Source organism: Carassius auratus, unplaced genomic scaffold, assembly GCF_003368295.1.
Source record: "Carassius auratus strain Wakin unplaced genomic scaffold, ASM336829v1 scaf_tig00030803, whole genome shotgun sequence".
Taxonomy (NCBI): Eukaryota; Metazoa; Chordata; class Actinopteri; order Cypriniformes; family Cyprinidae; genus Carassius; species Carassius auratus.
Window position 1 is genome coordinate 76,785 of NW_020525879.1, and position 15,969 is coordinate 92,753.

The 15,969-nt window shown below is 35.3% G+C and overlaps 1 protein-coding gene across 1 annotated transcript in view; it reads left to right on the forward strand.

Moving 5' to 3' along the window:
- LOC113080298 (low-density lipoprotein receptor-related protein 1B-like) overlaps window positions 1-15,969 on the forward strand; it is a gene marked incomplete at its 5' end in the record, with an annotated part of 67,419 nt that overhangs the window by 25,256 nt on the left and 26,194 nt on the right. Inside the window, 2 exons of the mRNA XM_026252496.1 lie at window positions 9,128-9,247; window positions 14,650-14,778. Of these exons, the coding sequence (XP_026108281.1) occupies window positions 9,128-9,247; window positions 14,650-14,778 (249 nt within the window). The remainder of the gene's footprint in view (window positions 1-9,127; window positions 9,248-14,649; window positions 14,779-15,969) is intronic.

Here is a 15,969-nt window from a genome sequence, read left to right on the forward strand (position 1 = left end):
GGTACAGAGCAGAATTTAATTTATTAATCCGTGAAATTATGAATCTGTCTTCTCTCCGTGAAGGCGCACTGGCGCAGTACTGATTTCAAATGTCTATCACCTAAAACACGACATGTCGCAATCTGTGACGAATCATGTGAGAACCAATGAGAGTTCGATATCAGTGCCGTAAACCATGTCGTAACGTTTTTTGTTTTTGATTTTGATTTTGATTTGTAATTTTATGCTGTGCTTTTGTATATCTATGGTTTGCAGCATGCACAGAAATGTTATTCCTATTAAGTAGATGAGTAAACTGCTTTCAATAAATTCAATAAAAACATTTATTGATATGACAATTAAATACAACAGATTTAAATCATTAAAGCCACGATTTTAATATTAATACATGGGAATTCATATAAATTGACACTTTACGTTAGATTATTTACGTTTTTTTTAGCTGCTAACACGTAAGTATTTGTACGTTTTACTGCTATAAATACGTCTAAGTTGTATGTTTTTATGTGCATGAAAACATAAGTAAATGTACGTGTGGTAGAACCACATTTAACGTGAAAATACACACGTATACTCATGAGATCACGTTGGAGGTATGTATCAACTTGTCAAAGCTGAGGGAAGAACATGAAAAATGGTTTCGTTTTCCTTTAACCCCAAAATAAAAATGATGTCATTAATTACTCACCATCATATCATTCCAAATCTGTAAAACCTTAGTTCTTTTTCAGAACACAAATTAAGATATTTATCTGAAAACATGCACGCATGTCAAAGACTGACATGGAAGAGAAAAAAAAAAGTTGTTATTTTTCTTTTCTTTGTGCACAAATAGTATTCTCGTAGCTTGATAAAATTACAGTTGAACCACTGATGTCACATGGACTTTTCAAAAAGGTCTATACTACTGTACCTTTCTGGGTCTTAAACATCTCAGTTGTGTTGCTGTCTATGGAAACTCAGAAAGCTCTCGGATTTCATTAAAAAAAAAAAAAAAAAAAAAATGTTTTTTGTTTTCTGAAGATGAACAAAGTTCTTACATGTTGGTCTTACAGGTTTAGAATCACATGATGAATAAAAATAAATATTAACACCTTAATATTTTTTGTGAAAATTATACTTTCTTATGATTCATTTATAGATAAGAGTTGTGTTAATACAGTATAATTGCTGCCAGTTTTGATCTATTTAGCTTGGCTAGAACAGTAGAGCGGCAGAAACATATATTCGCTCTCTTGAGGGTAAGTAAATGTATCTCCCTTTAAGACAATTGTTTGCATATTGGACTTACTTTTATTTGAGAGTTTACTGTATTTTATTGTATTTTTGAAAGTCACGGGATGCTGTCATCAAGGTCAGCAAGTGAGGACCACCATTGATCTTTTGCTACTGTATGTTTTTCAAGGCTTTTAAAGTTAGTATCTGTCCTTGACATTTTTCTGTAGGAATTTTAAAGAAAAGGTCCCTTAAAAGGAGATTGTTCCCACTTGGCTAGGCCAGGGAGTCAACAGCTTACTGGTGGCCCCTCGTGTGGCAGAACACCCCGAGGACAGTTTGTGATGCACAAGAGGAGGCTGGCTCAGCACAGGAGAGATGTGATGCTGGATTTATGGCAGTGGTGACAGGGCACAATAAGCATCAAGTGAGCCTCGTCACGCACTGCCAGCAGCATTCCGTTATCACGCCCCTCCTGTGGTAAAGCTTCATGTGGGCTGGGGCGACAGTGATTGGAGGGGAGGCTGACCCTCTGTCACAAGAAAAATAAGTGCTTTGCCATGGAGAATATAAAGGTTTACTGCTTCTGGTCCCAAATTCTTGAAACATTCTAAAGTAAAATTCTTCTTAACTGCTATTTTCGTCTTGAGAATAAGTTAAGAGTATTTTGCATTAAAAACAAAACTTTTGAATAATTCCTAAAAATAATGTGTCTCATTCACTAATAATTATGTGGATTATTTGCATTTATAAGATGAATTTGTACAAACATTAATTTGTTCTTAACTTTGTTTTAATGTTAATGAATCTGGAATATTTTAAATAAGCAACTCTGTGCCAGAAGTTAGGCATTTGCATAAAAAGCAGCCAAACTAGTGGCATAAAAGGGCTTTCCACTAAACTCTCCATTATGGCCTTTGTTAATTCCCAGCAAACATGTTATACTTTCTAAAAATACAAATTTTCATCTGAGAGATGCATTGAAAAATCTTTGAGCAATGCTGCTTTTCTCAAAAACCGCTCGATCACAATAAACACCTTTAAAAACAAACCAAGATTGCAGGCCTCTTATTGGTCAGCTGCACATATGCATATTTGTATTCATTTTAGTATGGAATTTAATGGTGAATTATGTTTTTCTCTTGAAAACATGCATAGGTAGATTGGTGTTTATGCATCATTACTGAATGAGATCATAAATAGCATCTTAAAGTTGGGATAAAAACTTTTAAGTTCCAAAAGTTAAGATGTTTACTGAATGTATTAGTTTATTTACAGTATCTAACCGTACAATATAACACTAGCTGTATAAAATAATCCAATAGGGAGCTCATTTTTAATTTAAGAAATTGTAATTTATAATTTTCAGCAGCATCCAGGGCATATGAGAGCACCCATAACCAGGACACGTTCTCTCTAGCAATACACATACTGTGATACAGGACACATTTATAAAGTGCAAGAAAGACAGAGAATGAATGAAACGATGCAACATTTACAGAATGCAAATGATTGCTACAAACCACTCTACCTTGAAATGTTTCTTTAAAAATAACTATTTAAAATAAAATTGAAAAAACACAACAAGAACAAGTGCTAAACTCATGTCAAGCCAAAATATTCTCACAAAACATTTAAAAATAGATTTTTGGTGGACTGTCCCTTTAAAGATGTGTTGTACTTGTCACATGACTCTGTTTTAATGTTTAGAATTCTCTGATATGACTTCTGTAAACTTTTCTTTAACTTTCCCTAGTAAAGCCATGACATTTTCAGCATCAGCAAAAGACATTGTTGTGAATATCCGTTTGCTACGTGCCGGGTCATGAGAGCTTACTGATGTTTGAAAGCAGATATAAGGATTAGTCCTATCTGTCAGCATACCATCTCATCCCTTTGCTTGGCCTTTTGTCTCCACAAAGCAGGTTGCATCCAATAAAAAGTTCATGAATGCAGCTGCTTAGAGTTATGTAATACCTGTATGAATAACAAGATCAGATCTTAAACTAGTGTAGCTTTTTTTCTGGACTATCAAAACACAACAGGTCCTAAATGTGCTGTAGGCAATTTTAGTTCAACCACATGCTCTTTCTACAAAACCCCAACCTCCAATCAGTCCACCAACCCCATGTCAATAACCTGAATGTCCAGAATAACATGCAGAGAGCATTTGTGATTGGCTAAAAATGCATTTACCTCTCTCCTGACATTTTTTGGTTTGTTTGTTTGTTTGTTTATAGAGCTGAGGACTGTCACAGCGTTGGTTGTGATTTCTCAGGACACTTATTTCAGTGATATTTATCAGATATAGGGATGTTTTATAAAAAATAAATAAATAAATAAAGGGAGTGGGGGGGGGGGGGGGGTGTTACAGCACTTTTAAAATCTATGCTTTGCCTTCTAAGTAGGGATGTTCATTTTAACTGGTTAACCGTTAACCGAACTTTGATAATTTTGACCTATTATTGCAACCAGTTAAATGGTTTTAAAAGTAACATTCACAATAAAAACAAATATTTGTGCTTTTGTAAAATAAGCCTAATATATATTTAGCCTAGCTTTATTATGTTTTTCTCCACTTGCAGAATCTCTGCAGGTGGGTGAGGTGATATAATGACTGTGTGGATCCTCATGTTCGGTTGTTTGCTGCTTTTTGCGTTTTTGCGCATGTAAAAAAATTTTCCCGGGAAACAAATGTTAGTATTTCTAGCGGGTCACAAGTACTTATCCTTTCTAATTTAATTCTATTCTAATTTTAAATAATTTTGTCGGTTAAAGGTTAATAATTGGTTAACGAGGGTCAGTTAGGAAAGATGGCTGAAATAAACATCCCTACTTCTAAGATTTTTTTACTTGTTGCATGCTTACATTTGTAGTGAATGGTGTTGATTAATCATCAGAAAAACTAAATAAATAAATAAAAATAAATACTATGCTAGTCATTAATTAGATACTAGCATATAGCCACATGTAAACATTTGCTTAATTTCTGACAAGATGCAGTGCAATTGCTATTCAGATCTTTTGATGCTGAGAAAAGTTCCTCAATTTGATGTTACTTGTAATGTTTTCAAAAGGAAAATTATATTATTCGTTTTATGTTTTAACCCTCTGAAGGGTATTTTTGGGGCCTGGAGAAGTTTTGTCATGCCCTGACATTTTTTTTTTGTCAGTTGATTATAAACATCTAAATGGCCAAAGTCTAATATCACTGTAATCAGTAAAAAAACTGGGCTATAATAATATGTGAGCAGCATGTATGTACATGATTGTGTTTTTGAGAAAAATTATGTTATGCTCACATAGTGAAAAACAAAAAAAAATTTAATCGCTTGAATAAGGCAATAAAACACATAAAGAACATTGGTTCCCGGGACTTTTAAGAACTGGAGCTTGTAGGCTAGACTTTTTCTTTCTAAATTATGTGAAAATCATCTTGTTTACTCACTCACAGAAAACAATATATTGATTTAAATTTTCGAAGACACTTTTTGTTTGTAAAAGTCATATGCGAGTAGGCATCAACTATCATGCATATCATTGGGATTTACACCTGAGAAGACAAAAGCCCGCATAATGAGCTGCATAATGAGCATTTCGGTCAGCTGTGTGACTGAGAGGGAAGAGTTACAATAAATAATGTGAGGACAAAATAAACGTATATAATTTTATGTTTGTAGTTTATTTAGAATATATTTAATTATCCCACAACATAATTTAATATCCACTTGCGAGTGCAGATAAACACATTATTAGGAACAATCAAAGCTGACTTTCAAAGCTGATTTTTTTTTTGCATCATTACTCTAGTCACACAATCCTTCAGAAATCCTTTTAACAATCAGATTTTCTACCAAAAAAAAAAACATTTATTATTATTATTATTATTATTATTATTATTATTATTATTATTATTATTAATGTTAAAAAGAGCTGAGAATATTTTTTCAGGTTTTTTGGGGGTTGAATTGAAAGAACGGCATTGTTTGTTACATTTGTTACATTTATATTATTTACATCATTCATTTTGAATGGTATAGTAATGCCCAGTAAATTGTTATTGAAACTTCATAACGTTTCACTTATTATACATTTAGTAAGGAATTATATTTCTGAAAAAGTCTAACTTGTAAAATGTTTACAAGTCATGTGAAAACTAGTACAAGTATATAAATAAATAAAAAGAGACTTACTCATGTTTATGATCTCTGCTGAATGTAGCGCTTCATTCTTCATTCATGGTCGCATTAGAAGATAATGAAGGGATACTCCCTAAATCTTTGTTGACTATTATGATCCAACCTGTATTTGCAGATTCTGTAGCAAGCATAGTTCCATTTAAGCATGGCACTGGTGTTGCTGCTAGGACATATCATGAAACTTATGAACCCATAAATCTTTCATATCTACTTTAGCATGGCTGCTACGTGTCTCAGCCATAAATTTAATTTTCACAGACCAGCTGCGTTTGTTTTATCTGTCTGATTTCAATTGCACACATAACTGGAAAGCACTTTTTTATTTTATGTTATTTTATTTTATTTTATTTTATTTTAAATGAAGAAACTCAATAAATGTTACTTTATAAATATTGTATTAGTATTATTAGTAGTAGTAGTCATATTTTTATTGATTAATAATGCATTTTATTTTGGTTTGTATTAAACTCAAGAGTCAAGAGTTTCGATGGATGCTAATTTTATACATGTTTTGTTAGTAGTTGTAATAGTAATAATAGTAGTAGCATGTAAATGTATGTAGATTGATGTATAAAATCAGTATTATAGGATGCACAGGGCAGAAAAAGAAAATGTACAGAAGTAGATTTGGTTTGATACAATGAATAAAATATAACCAGATATATGGCTTGATTCTATTAATGAATGCTCTTCTAATGATGGTAATCAGACACTAGATGTAGGAAATCAAAAGAACAGATTTGCATACATTCCTTTAATTAATGTTAACAGTCACATGTCTTGTAATACCTGAAGTTAAGCTCTTCTTTGTGAGGGCTCATTATTTTAGATCGGAATAGTGTCTTATTCACATGTGTTTTTGTGAAGCTGTTAAATCAGTTGTCTTTGTAGCAATTGTAATTATGCAGCTGAATCCACACCCACAAATGTCTTAAGAGTGCAGTGAACAATAGCCGGTTGGAACTAAGGAACTGCCAGATGATTTAATATGTGACAGGCAGACAGAGGGGTTCAGAGACGTGCTGATGTGGCCTTTGTTGCACTGTATGAAAATAATTTTAGGTTGTTGCACTAGTATTCCACTGAGACCTTCCAGAGAGAATGATAGACGGCACAGCACGCAAGGCAGACAAAAGACACCTCGAAAGTGAATTTTAGGGTCGTCTTAGTAGAAAATTGTCATGTTATGCTCATTTTGTCAGATATTCCACACACAAAATGCAATGCATTTTTGATGTTTGCCTTACAGGATCTATTGTAAGAGCTCAAATAAAGAAAATAAGTAAATAACTTCAAAAAGTATTATTAAAGTGGTTTGGGGTCTCTATTTTTAATCCAAATGATATAAATTATGTTTTGTGATTTGATGTTTATAGCTTACAGTGACATTTTTTAATATGACTGTATGTGTTACTACGGAGCCCCGCACATGGCATACAGGGAAAAAAGTAGGCTAAATCGTGCACACGATTTACTATTTCGTTCTCTCGATTTGCTAAATCGTGTACATGGTTTATATATCGAGAGAACAAATTGTGCGGACGATTTAGGAAATCGAGGGAATGAAATAGTAATTGCGTGCATGTTTTAGTACATTGAGGAAACAAATGAGAAAACGTGCCTACTTTTTAGTACATCGGTGGAACAAATTAGTAAATCGTGAGGTTGCGCTGTTTCTTCTTGATAGATGAGTTTTGTGTCATCTTCATTTGTTTCCTTGATCACTGTGTACAGTATGTGTGTATGTACATGTGAGGCAGAGATTTCAAAATAAGGGCCTGTTGGGTAATGGGTGTGTCTCTTTTGGTGCTTATCAGCATCATTTGGAAAAAATCATTTAGTGCACCTTTAATTATAGCTATGTATTTACTTACTTAAACTTGTGAAAACTTCCAAGACTTGTTAAATTCACCCTAAAACACCAACGTGATCTCATGAGTATACGTGTGTATTTTTAAGTTAAATGTGGTTCTACCACACGTACATTTACTTACGTTTTCATGCACATAAAAATGTACAACCTAGACGTATTTATAGCAGTAAAATGTACAAATACTTACGTGTTAGCAGCTAAAAAAACGTAAATAATCTAACGTTTACGGCACTGATATCGAACTCTCATTGGTTCTCACATAATTCGTCACAGATTGCGACATGTCGTGTTTCAGTTGATAGACATTTGAAATCAGTACTGCGCCAGTGCGCCTTCACGGAGAGAAGACAGATTCATAATTTCATGGATTAATAAATTAAATTCTGCTCTGTACCCTATAAAAACTATTACCTCCAGAGAGGACTGCGACTGGAACTCATTATCATTTGAACTACTTTTGGTACCACTTTTAATATTTTTTGCAAAAAATAAATGATTAACGTTATGTTTGTTTGTCTGTTATTTGTTTTTTTTATAACAGTAACGTTATGTAGTTTTAAGAAATGGTTATGGGTAGGTTTAGGGGTAGATGTAAGATTAACGTTAGTGGCTCAAAAAAACATTTTAATGTTATATTTTTACTCAAATTGTGTTTTATGTTTCATTCTTTTAACATTCTGTATATAATGGGTAGGTTTAGGTTCGGGTGAGGTATAGGGATCTTACATTTCTCAAAAAAAAAAAAAAGATAAAAAGGGAAAATACACATAAATATAAAAAAAAATTAATCAGATACGCATTGAATAGCAGCTTCATGAGCAAATTTCTATGGATAACTGAATGGTCAGAGAACACGTTCTATCTGTACGTATTTGAGGTTGTTTTTACGTAAATTCCGATACGTATCGAACCTGTAATTACGTCCAGATAATACGTAAATGACACTGTAATACGTAAAGGCACATACGTATTGGACAGTTTTCATTTACGTCAATATGTACGTTTTGACTGTGAGATCAGGCTGAAAACACAACATGCAAAATACCATTATATTTAAGGAGAAAAAAAAAATCGGTATCAGTGGTTTTTATGATCTTTAGGGTCTTTATGGGTTAGACTGCTTGTGTCATTGTTTAAAGAGCTTGTTTTGCATTTGTTTTCTGTACTTATTGCAACTGGAAAATAATATGGCCTTCAAACTATTTTTTTCTTCTTCCCCTATGAGATGTAGTTCATTGGGATCATGAACCTTTCTGCATGTGGTACATTATAATTGTATTTTTGTTCCTCAGTGGCATTTTTGCAATAGTAATGGAAGATTCATATTCAGTTATTAGAAAAAGGCATTGGATACCAATCAAAATGTTTGTTATGGGATGTCAAACAATCATGGAAAAAGCAGCACTTCCATTCTATGCTTGCTAAATATGGTGTTCAGCAAAGGTTTACTGTGGAAACTATTAATGGAAAACCTAATAGCAGTTGTGCACAAGTCTTTTGTGGCAGGTTGATTGAGTTTTGAGGACCGAAGGCCAGGAAGAATTGCTAAAAGCTTCTGCAGGTCTCCAAACAAAACCTTTTTCTTTCCCCATAGAATTTTCAGCAGAAAGGTTAGGTATTTCTTCTAATTATACCTCTTTTTCCTTGTGTGGAGCACCTCTCTGATTCCACCCTCACGGAGTGCTATTGATCCCCGCCTCTGGCTCACAACTGTCAGTACGCTCTGGCACATCCTTGCGCTGATGGCAAGGAAGGGCTTTTAGAGGGAGTGAAATCAAAAAGCAATTTACATGTTTTTCCCTCTCTCAAACTCTTTCTCTCCCTCTCTCTCCTCCCACAGAACTCCTGTCAGCCTGTCACGAGCTGCATTGCCGCTATGGATGCATCATGACCAGAAACGGCACATTCTGCTTCTGTGCGGATGGATTCGAGGTGGGAGATGATGGGCGTAGCTGCAGAGGTAGGCACTCTCAGGGTCACACCAGGCATATCAGACAAATGATCAGCTTTGGGCGATGAAGGGGGGAGAGGGGTGGCTGTCTGTCCCTAGGGTGTCTTTTCACACCTCTGTCCTGCTTTATTTGACACATGGCATTGACTTCAGAGGTCAAAGTGACTTCTCGGCCTGGTTTGGCCTAAATGAGACCCTCTGAATATAATGTTGAGGCTGGTTGTTTTACATGATGGTGAAATATAGCTGATCTATTGCCATGTTGTGACTAATTGTCTCAGTAGCAGAAATCAGAGGAAAGATTTACAGCAATGAATCTGTTCCAGTCAGGGAATGCTGTACACAGTGAGGTCTCTTCCCTTTTTAAGCATCAACAGCACAAATCCTATACTTTAGATTACAATCTGCAAAGAATTATGTACGTATACTGAATCTACAGTGTACATTTCTGTAATTATAGTGTATCTATAAAAAACGTAAATGTATGTATAAGGAAACAGTATGTTATGTTAGGGATAGTGTACATCCAGCCGGTTGTTCTCTTAGAATAAACCCAAACAGGGGTATCAGGACGCGGTGGGGTCTTGTATCAGCCTGAAGGTATTTATTCTAAGATAACAACCGGCTGGATGTACATTATCCCGCTTATAACACAGCTTCTTGCCACATAAATAAATAATTAGATGCAAAATATTTATTTGAGTTGAAATATTTGAACACAAATCTTCTGTGAACACTGCAGTTGTGAGCAAGCAGGAAATTCAAACTAGATGGACATTTAAGGGAAATGACACAGTCAAACTTATTACACAACATTTCACTACATAAATAATTAAGGTAATAAAATAATTTTTGTTTGTTAGTTCTCTTATAATCCAATTCAGTGCACAAAACAATCATAGCAAAATGGCAGCAGCTGCGTTTGAATGAAACGAGAGAGCGAGTCTCTAGGATGACATAATTAAATAATTGTGCACCATTTCTTTTTTTTTTTGAGTTTTAATATTTTATTAGCTAAACAAACGCAAAGCTTCCAGCAAGAAAAACTGTTCCTAGCAAGAGTACAACGCTGACTTCAGTTACCCGGATGAGCCTGTGTTATCAGCTTTTACCGGTTGTTACCTCAGAATGTCACGACTGACCAATCAGAATCAAGTATTCCACAGAGCCGTGTAATAAGTTTGGGTGATAATGGGGTAACAACCAGATATGCAACCTGCAATAACAGAGTAAGTAAACTGAAGTTTCGGTGTAACTTTAATTATTATAGTGAGCCTATTCAGTTCCTCTGTGTAGGTATAATGGAATAATATGCAATGTTTGAGGAATAAAGGGGTAACACAATGTAAAACTACAGATAATTTATACTTTAAGGATTTTGAAGCTAAGGGGTCCCTATTCTAATATTATGTGGTATGCATGGTCTAAACAACAATCTTATGTCTGGGAGTAATTTAGAAAGATAATACTTTTTATAATTTTATATTGGTAGACCTATTTTATTATAGGCCTGGGTATTTTTTAACCATTCTATTATTAAATGACATATGATGGAGATTACTGAACAACAAAACTAAAATAATCTAATTAAATGAGTTAATGATTTTCTGCTGAATTATATTTCATGAGTCTACTTACCTTATGAAAGCTTATTAGTCAATCTCAGCTGAATCACAGCAGTAACCTCCCAACACCACTATCACCAAATAACTTAAAACCATCAAGGTGTTCAATACAGATAAAAACAAACTTACCGCTTTCCAGCTGTTCGCAGAAACAATACACAATACACCATTTGTATTTCAGTGGATGTATACTGTGATGTTTTTATAGTCAAAAGAGTAGAGGGTTTAATTTGGCAATAAAAACAATTCAATTAAAACTAGCGCAATATTTTTCTCAGTAATTACTGTGCAAATATAAACTTGTTCTGTGTTTAAGTCCAACTTTTTCCTCTCTTGTTCCAATCAGTTACAGGGTAAATAGAACATTTGCAGGTTGTAAAAAAGCAAAGCAACTATAGTTTATACAATTAAACCAAATTCTTTTGAAAAGCTTGCTTAAGAACACTTTAAGATTTTGTTCAATTTATTCATGTTTTTCAGCCACTGACGAAGCTAAACTATTATGTCCAAACCACCATGCCAATAAAAACACAGTAATAAACACTGAAAGTCAAGATTAAACTGTTTAATATAGTAAACTGACAGGATTTTACCATCTTTGATTTTACCGGTTTGATCATCGTCCCCAAGCACCTTTTGACTAGTTCAGTTCCTGGCTTTACCATTCATCAGTCACCGCTCAATGTTGTTGGACATACTAAGACAAAACCCTCCAGTTTGAAAAGAACACATTCCAGTTAGTTTCAAAAAGCTTTCTCCTCTTCGCTTCCGGCTGTTTCCAGTAACAGTTCCTCTGCGTTTCACATCAATCTCATGGTCTACACTCACTGATGCAAGTGCTGAAGAAGTCACATCAACACCTCTTCTTCATGAGACAGCTGAGGAAGTTTGGAATGAGCCTCAGAATATTCTACACCTGCACTGGTTGCATTACTGCCTTGTTTGGAAACGCCACTGCTGGCAACCGCAGAGCTCTCCAAAGGGTCGCGTGAACTTCTTGCCACATTGTTAGAGGTTAGCTTCCCTCTCTTCAGGGCATCTACACCAGGCGGTGTATGAGGAAAGCCCTGAGGATCATCAGTGACTCCAGCCACCCATCCCACAGACTGCTTTCTTTTCTGCTATCAGGAAGATGTCTCCACAGCATCCGATCCCACACAAGCAGACTGAGGGATAGCTTTTCCCCCAGGCTATCAGACTAATGAACAGTCAGAACTAATACACCCTACTGCAAAATCCTACAGCATAAACCCACAATATGGTAGGCCACACACAGCACTTTAACTCCAACACAGTTCAATACTGGACTATACATACACACTGCACTTAATACAATAATATATCTGCTACCACTGGATAGTATCCAATGCACATCCATGATATTTTGCATATCCAGTTCATGTATGATCAGTTGCACCCTTGCAAATTTTGTGTATATATGTCTACATAATGTCGAATGTGTGCCTACTGTGTATAATGTGTATTATTAACTGTAAGTATGTACAAACTGTGTATAATTTGTATTGCTAACTGTAAGTATGTTTAATAGTACACTGTGTGTACTGTGTATAGGTATGTGTATATTGCATTTGTTCATTGTCATCTGTTTAAATCTGTATGTCTATATGTAAATTGTTTCAGCACTGTCTGGAGCATGCTCCAAAGAATTTCACTCACCAAGGCACATGTGCTGTGGTGATGTGACAATACAAGTGATTTGATTTGATTTGATCTTAAAGGGGGGGGTGAAATGCTCGTTTTCACTCAATATCCTGTTAATCTTGAGTACCTATAGAGTAGTACTGCAGCCTTCATAACTCCAAAAAGTCTTTAGTTTTATTATATTCATAAGAGGAACATAGTCTGTACCGATTTTTCCCGGATAAACAGGAGCGCCTAGAGGCGTGACGTGTGAGCTAAAGAATCACGAGCGCCAGTAGGCTTTTGCGTTGAGAGCGTTTGGAAGCTGTGACACAGATCCAGAGGCTGAAATTTAACAAGAGCAGCATCAGCAAAGGTGTCTCTATGTGGTATGTACTGAAACTGTATATATTTGCTTAGCGGATTTGGAAAATGACTAAGTTCCACTTTATGTTGTCTTTTTTTTTTTTTTTTTTTTTAAGCTGTACATGTGGAAAATGCAGTTTGATGACAACATCGCATGTTGTTTATTTGATGTGCTTACACGCCGATAGCTAAGTTAACAATACAAAGATATTTGAAGCAGTTTTTCTCACCGCATGTGGTTCCAACACACGATCGTGACCCTTTTTCGTTGGGACTGCATTATCCTTAAGAAATAAACGATGTGCAAATCCGGCGTCAAACTGGGCCTTGTTTGTAAAACAATCATCTTCGAAATGCAGGGAACAAACAAAAACACTTGCACAACTCCGTTGATGCTCTATAAAAATAAACTCCATCCACTGGTCCCTTAATGCTGTTTCTCTTTTGGTAATCTATGCAGGGTTGTCTTGCCCTGGCAACCAAAAACACACTTCTTCTGTGACATTTCGCGACGCTCTCCCTCTGATCAGTGAATCTGTGCTCAGCCTCTCAGTGCGTTGCTATACGGGAGCGCGTGCTCTTCCGGCAGAAGTGCCTTAGGACCCATATAAGGAAATTCCACTCCATCTAACGTCACACAGAGCCATACTCGAAAAAAAACTTTCCGAAACTTGTGACAAATCGGAAGAGGTTTTTTTGGAACAAAAATACTCCTTCAAACGTACAACTTAATTTTTGAAACTTTGTCCATGTTTAGCATGGGAATCCAACTCTTTAACAGTGTAAAAAACTCAGTATGCATGAAATATCATTTCACCCCCCCTTTAAGCACCGCAGACATGGATTTCGTCGCACACACATCCATTCGCGTTTGAACTTGCGAGACTCGCTGCATGCTACCTTTCACATCCTCCACATTCCTAACACATCATCGTCTGTTTACTGATTGCTAATATTAACCCAAATTGGGTCAAATCAAGTCAGCTTTCTAACCCAATAATCCCACATGAGCTTTTGGATTGAAACAATTACATTATATGATTTATTTATTCAGTTTGTTTTGTTTATTTGTTAGGAAGATATGCAATACAGTAAAAAATAAATATGTACAATTCATTGAAGCATTGTTATTTATACTAATTTTTATAATATTATTATTGAATTTTCACCAATCAATCCTTAAATGCGGATATGGCATACAATTGTATGTACTTACATACTTATTTTTTAATACTGCTCCAAACTGTTAAACATTACATTAGAATTATATAAGATATGTTTTAATAAATATTGTATATAGAGTATATGCATTTTGGTTCGAGTTTTTTTTTTTTTCTAAGAGAGATTTTAAGGTCTTAAAATTCTCAAAAATAGATGCATACTTATGTTGTTATAGATTTTGTGTGAAATAGCTTTTATTTATTTAAGGTCACAAAATCCTATATATTAAGTATCACTCCACCACATTGCCTTTTTTCCACTTGCTATACATTTGTTGGAAGAAGAAAGAATTTTTAGGCTCTATTTTATACCCTGATCGAAGAAGGTGTCTCCGGACATTCAATTAATAAAAAATCTGTAAATCACCAGTGGAACATTACACTTCAGTACAGCTTAAACAGGCAAAGCTCTAGAGACTGGTGCAAGGCAGGACTTGCCCGGAAATATGAGATGGCATAGGGAGAAGCCACCGAGAGGCCACATTAAGTGGATTTTATGTATTTGGGTCATGTTTGAGCACACCTAATTTGTCATAAATGACTTTTCCTCTGTGTACAGATCATGATGAATGCGCCATGTACGGGACATGCAGCCAGACCTGCATGAACACCTATGGGTCATATCGCTGCAGCTGTACAGATGGGTACAGCCTGCAGCCGAACAGACGATCCTGCATAGCCAAACATGGTAAGACCATGATAAATTAATGACCGGGGATCTATAAGCTGCCTGAAATGTTGTCACGTCCTGATATTGTTCTTTCACAAGAGTGCACCGAGTTGAAACGAGGTGGATTATTACTCTGTGTGATATGAATGAAATTAACTTACAGCTGCTGCAGCACTGCCTTAAACTGGGAATTTTCTGACCTTGAAAAACATGTTCTGTATGCTTGAGAAATATGCAATGCTTATTAGATGTTGGGTGTATCTGAAATGACTTGTATCTGAAACAACTTCGTTCTGCTTAGTGATCACCACGCAGATAGGAGAGATTGGGGCTAGTTGTCTCAGAGGGCAGATGTCACATAAGATTTAACAAACTTTATATACATATATAATTTAATTTCTTCTATATACCTCACAAAGTGACAACATTCCCCTTTACTAAGTCAATGCTTGTTTAAACTTCATTTAACTTATTTTATTCTTCATCGAGTCATTAGCAATTCTACGTATGTATCAAAATTCTTCTCAGTTGTCAGGTTTGCCTTTTCCAAGTAAGCTTTCAGGGATCACGTATGAATCTAGACTAAACCCGTTCAGCCACTCATTCTCATAAGGACCTGAAAATTGAGGCAGTTTGCTTGGGATATTCTGCTACAAGTCCTTATATCAGTATTGCTGTGCCAATGGACAGAAATAATGGAGCTATTGGTGGAAGATAAGCCAGACATTGAGGATTAAGTGGAGGCTGAGTTTTATGAAGAGCAGGGCCTGAAGGACAGCTATTCTCTGTCTTTATCAGCCCATGACAATGATTACTTGGCTAATGGCACCTGCCAGTGAGAGTGTCTCTCCACCAGCCACAAATCCAATCAAGTTTATCATTAAATCAGCTGCTTTTGTAATAAGGGGGTTTTGTAGGGAAAACACTCACTACAATGCTTAATAGATTCTAATCCCTTTTGTAGATTGGTCATTTGTTTGGGCTCAGGTAATTGAAGTCGTTTTAATAAAAAAGTGTTATTGAGTCCCAAATGTTCAATAACTAGCTTTTTTATTTAGCTGTGAGAATTATTATAAAATAAGGAGAAAATGTGCCGCATGTATTTGAATGGCTTAAAGTGTTAACAGTGGGAAACTATATAGATTACAGCAAATATACTCAGTACGTACAGTATATGAGTGGATCAGAGTGCATTGTCTATAAAGTATT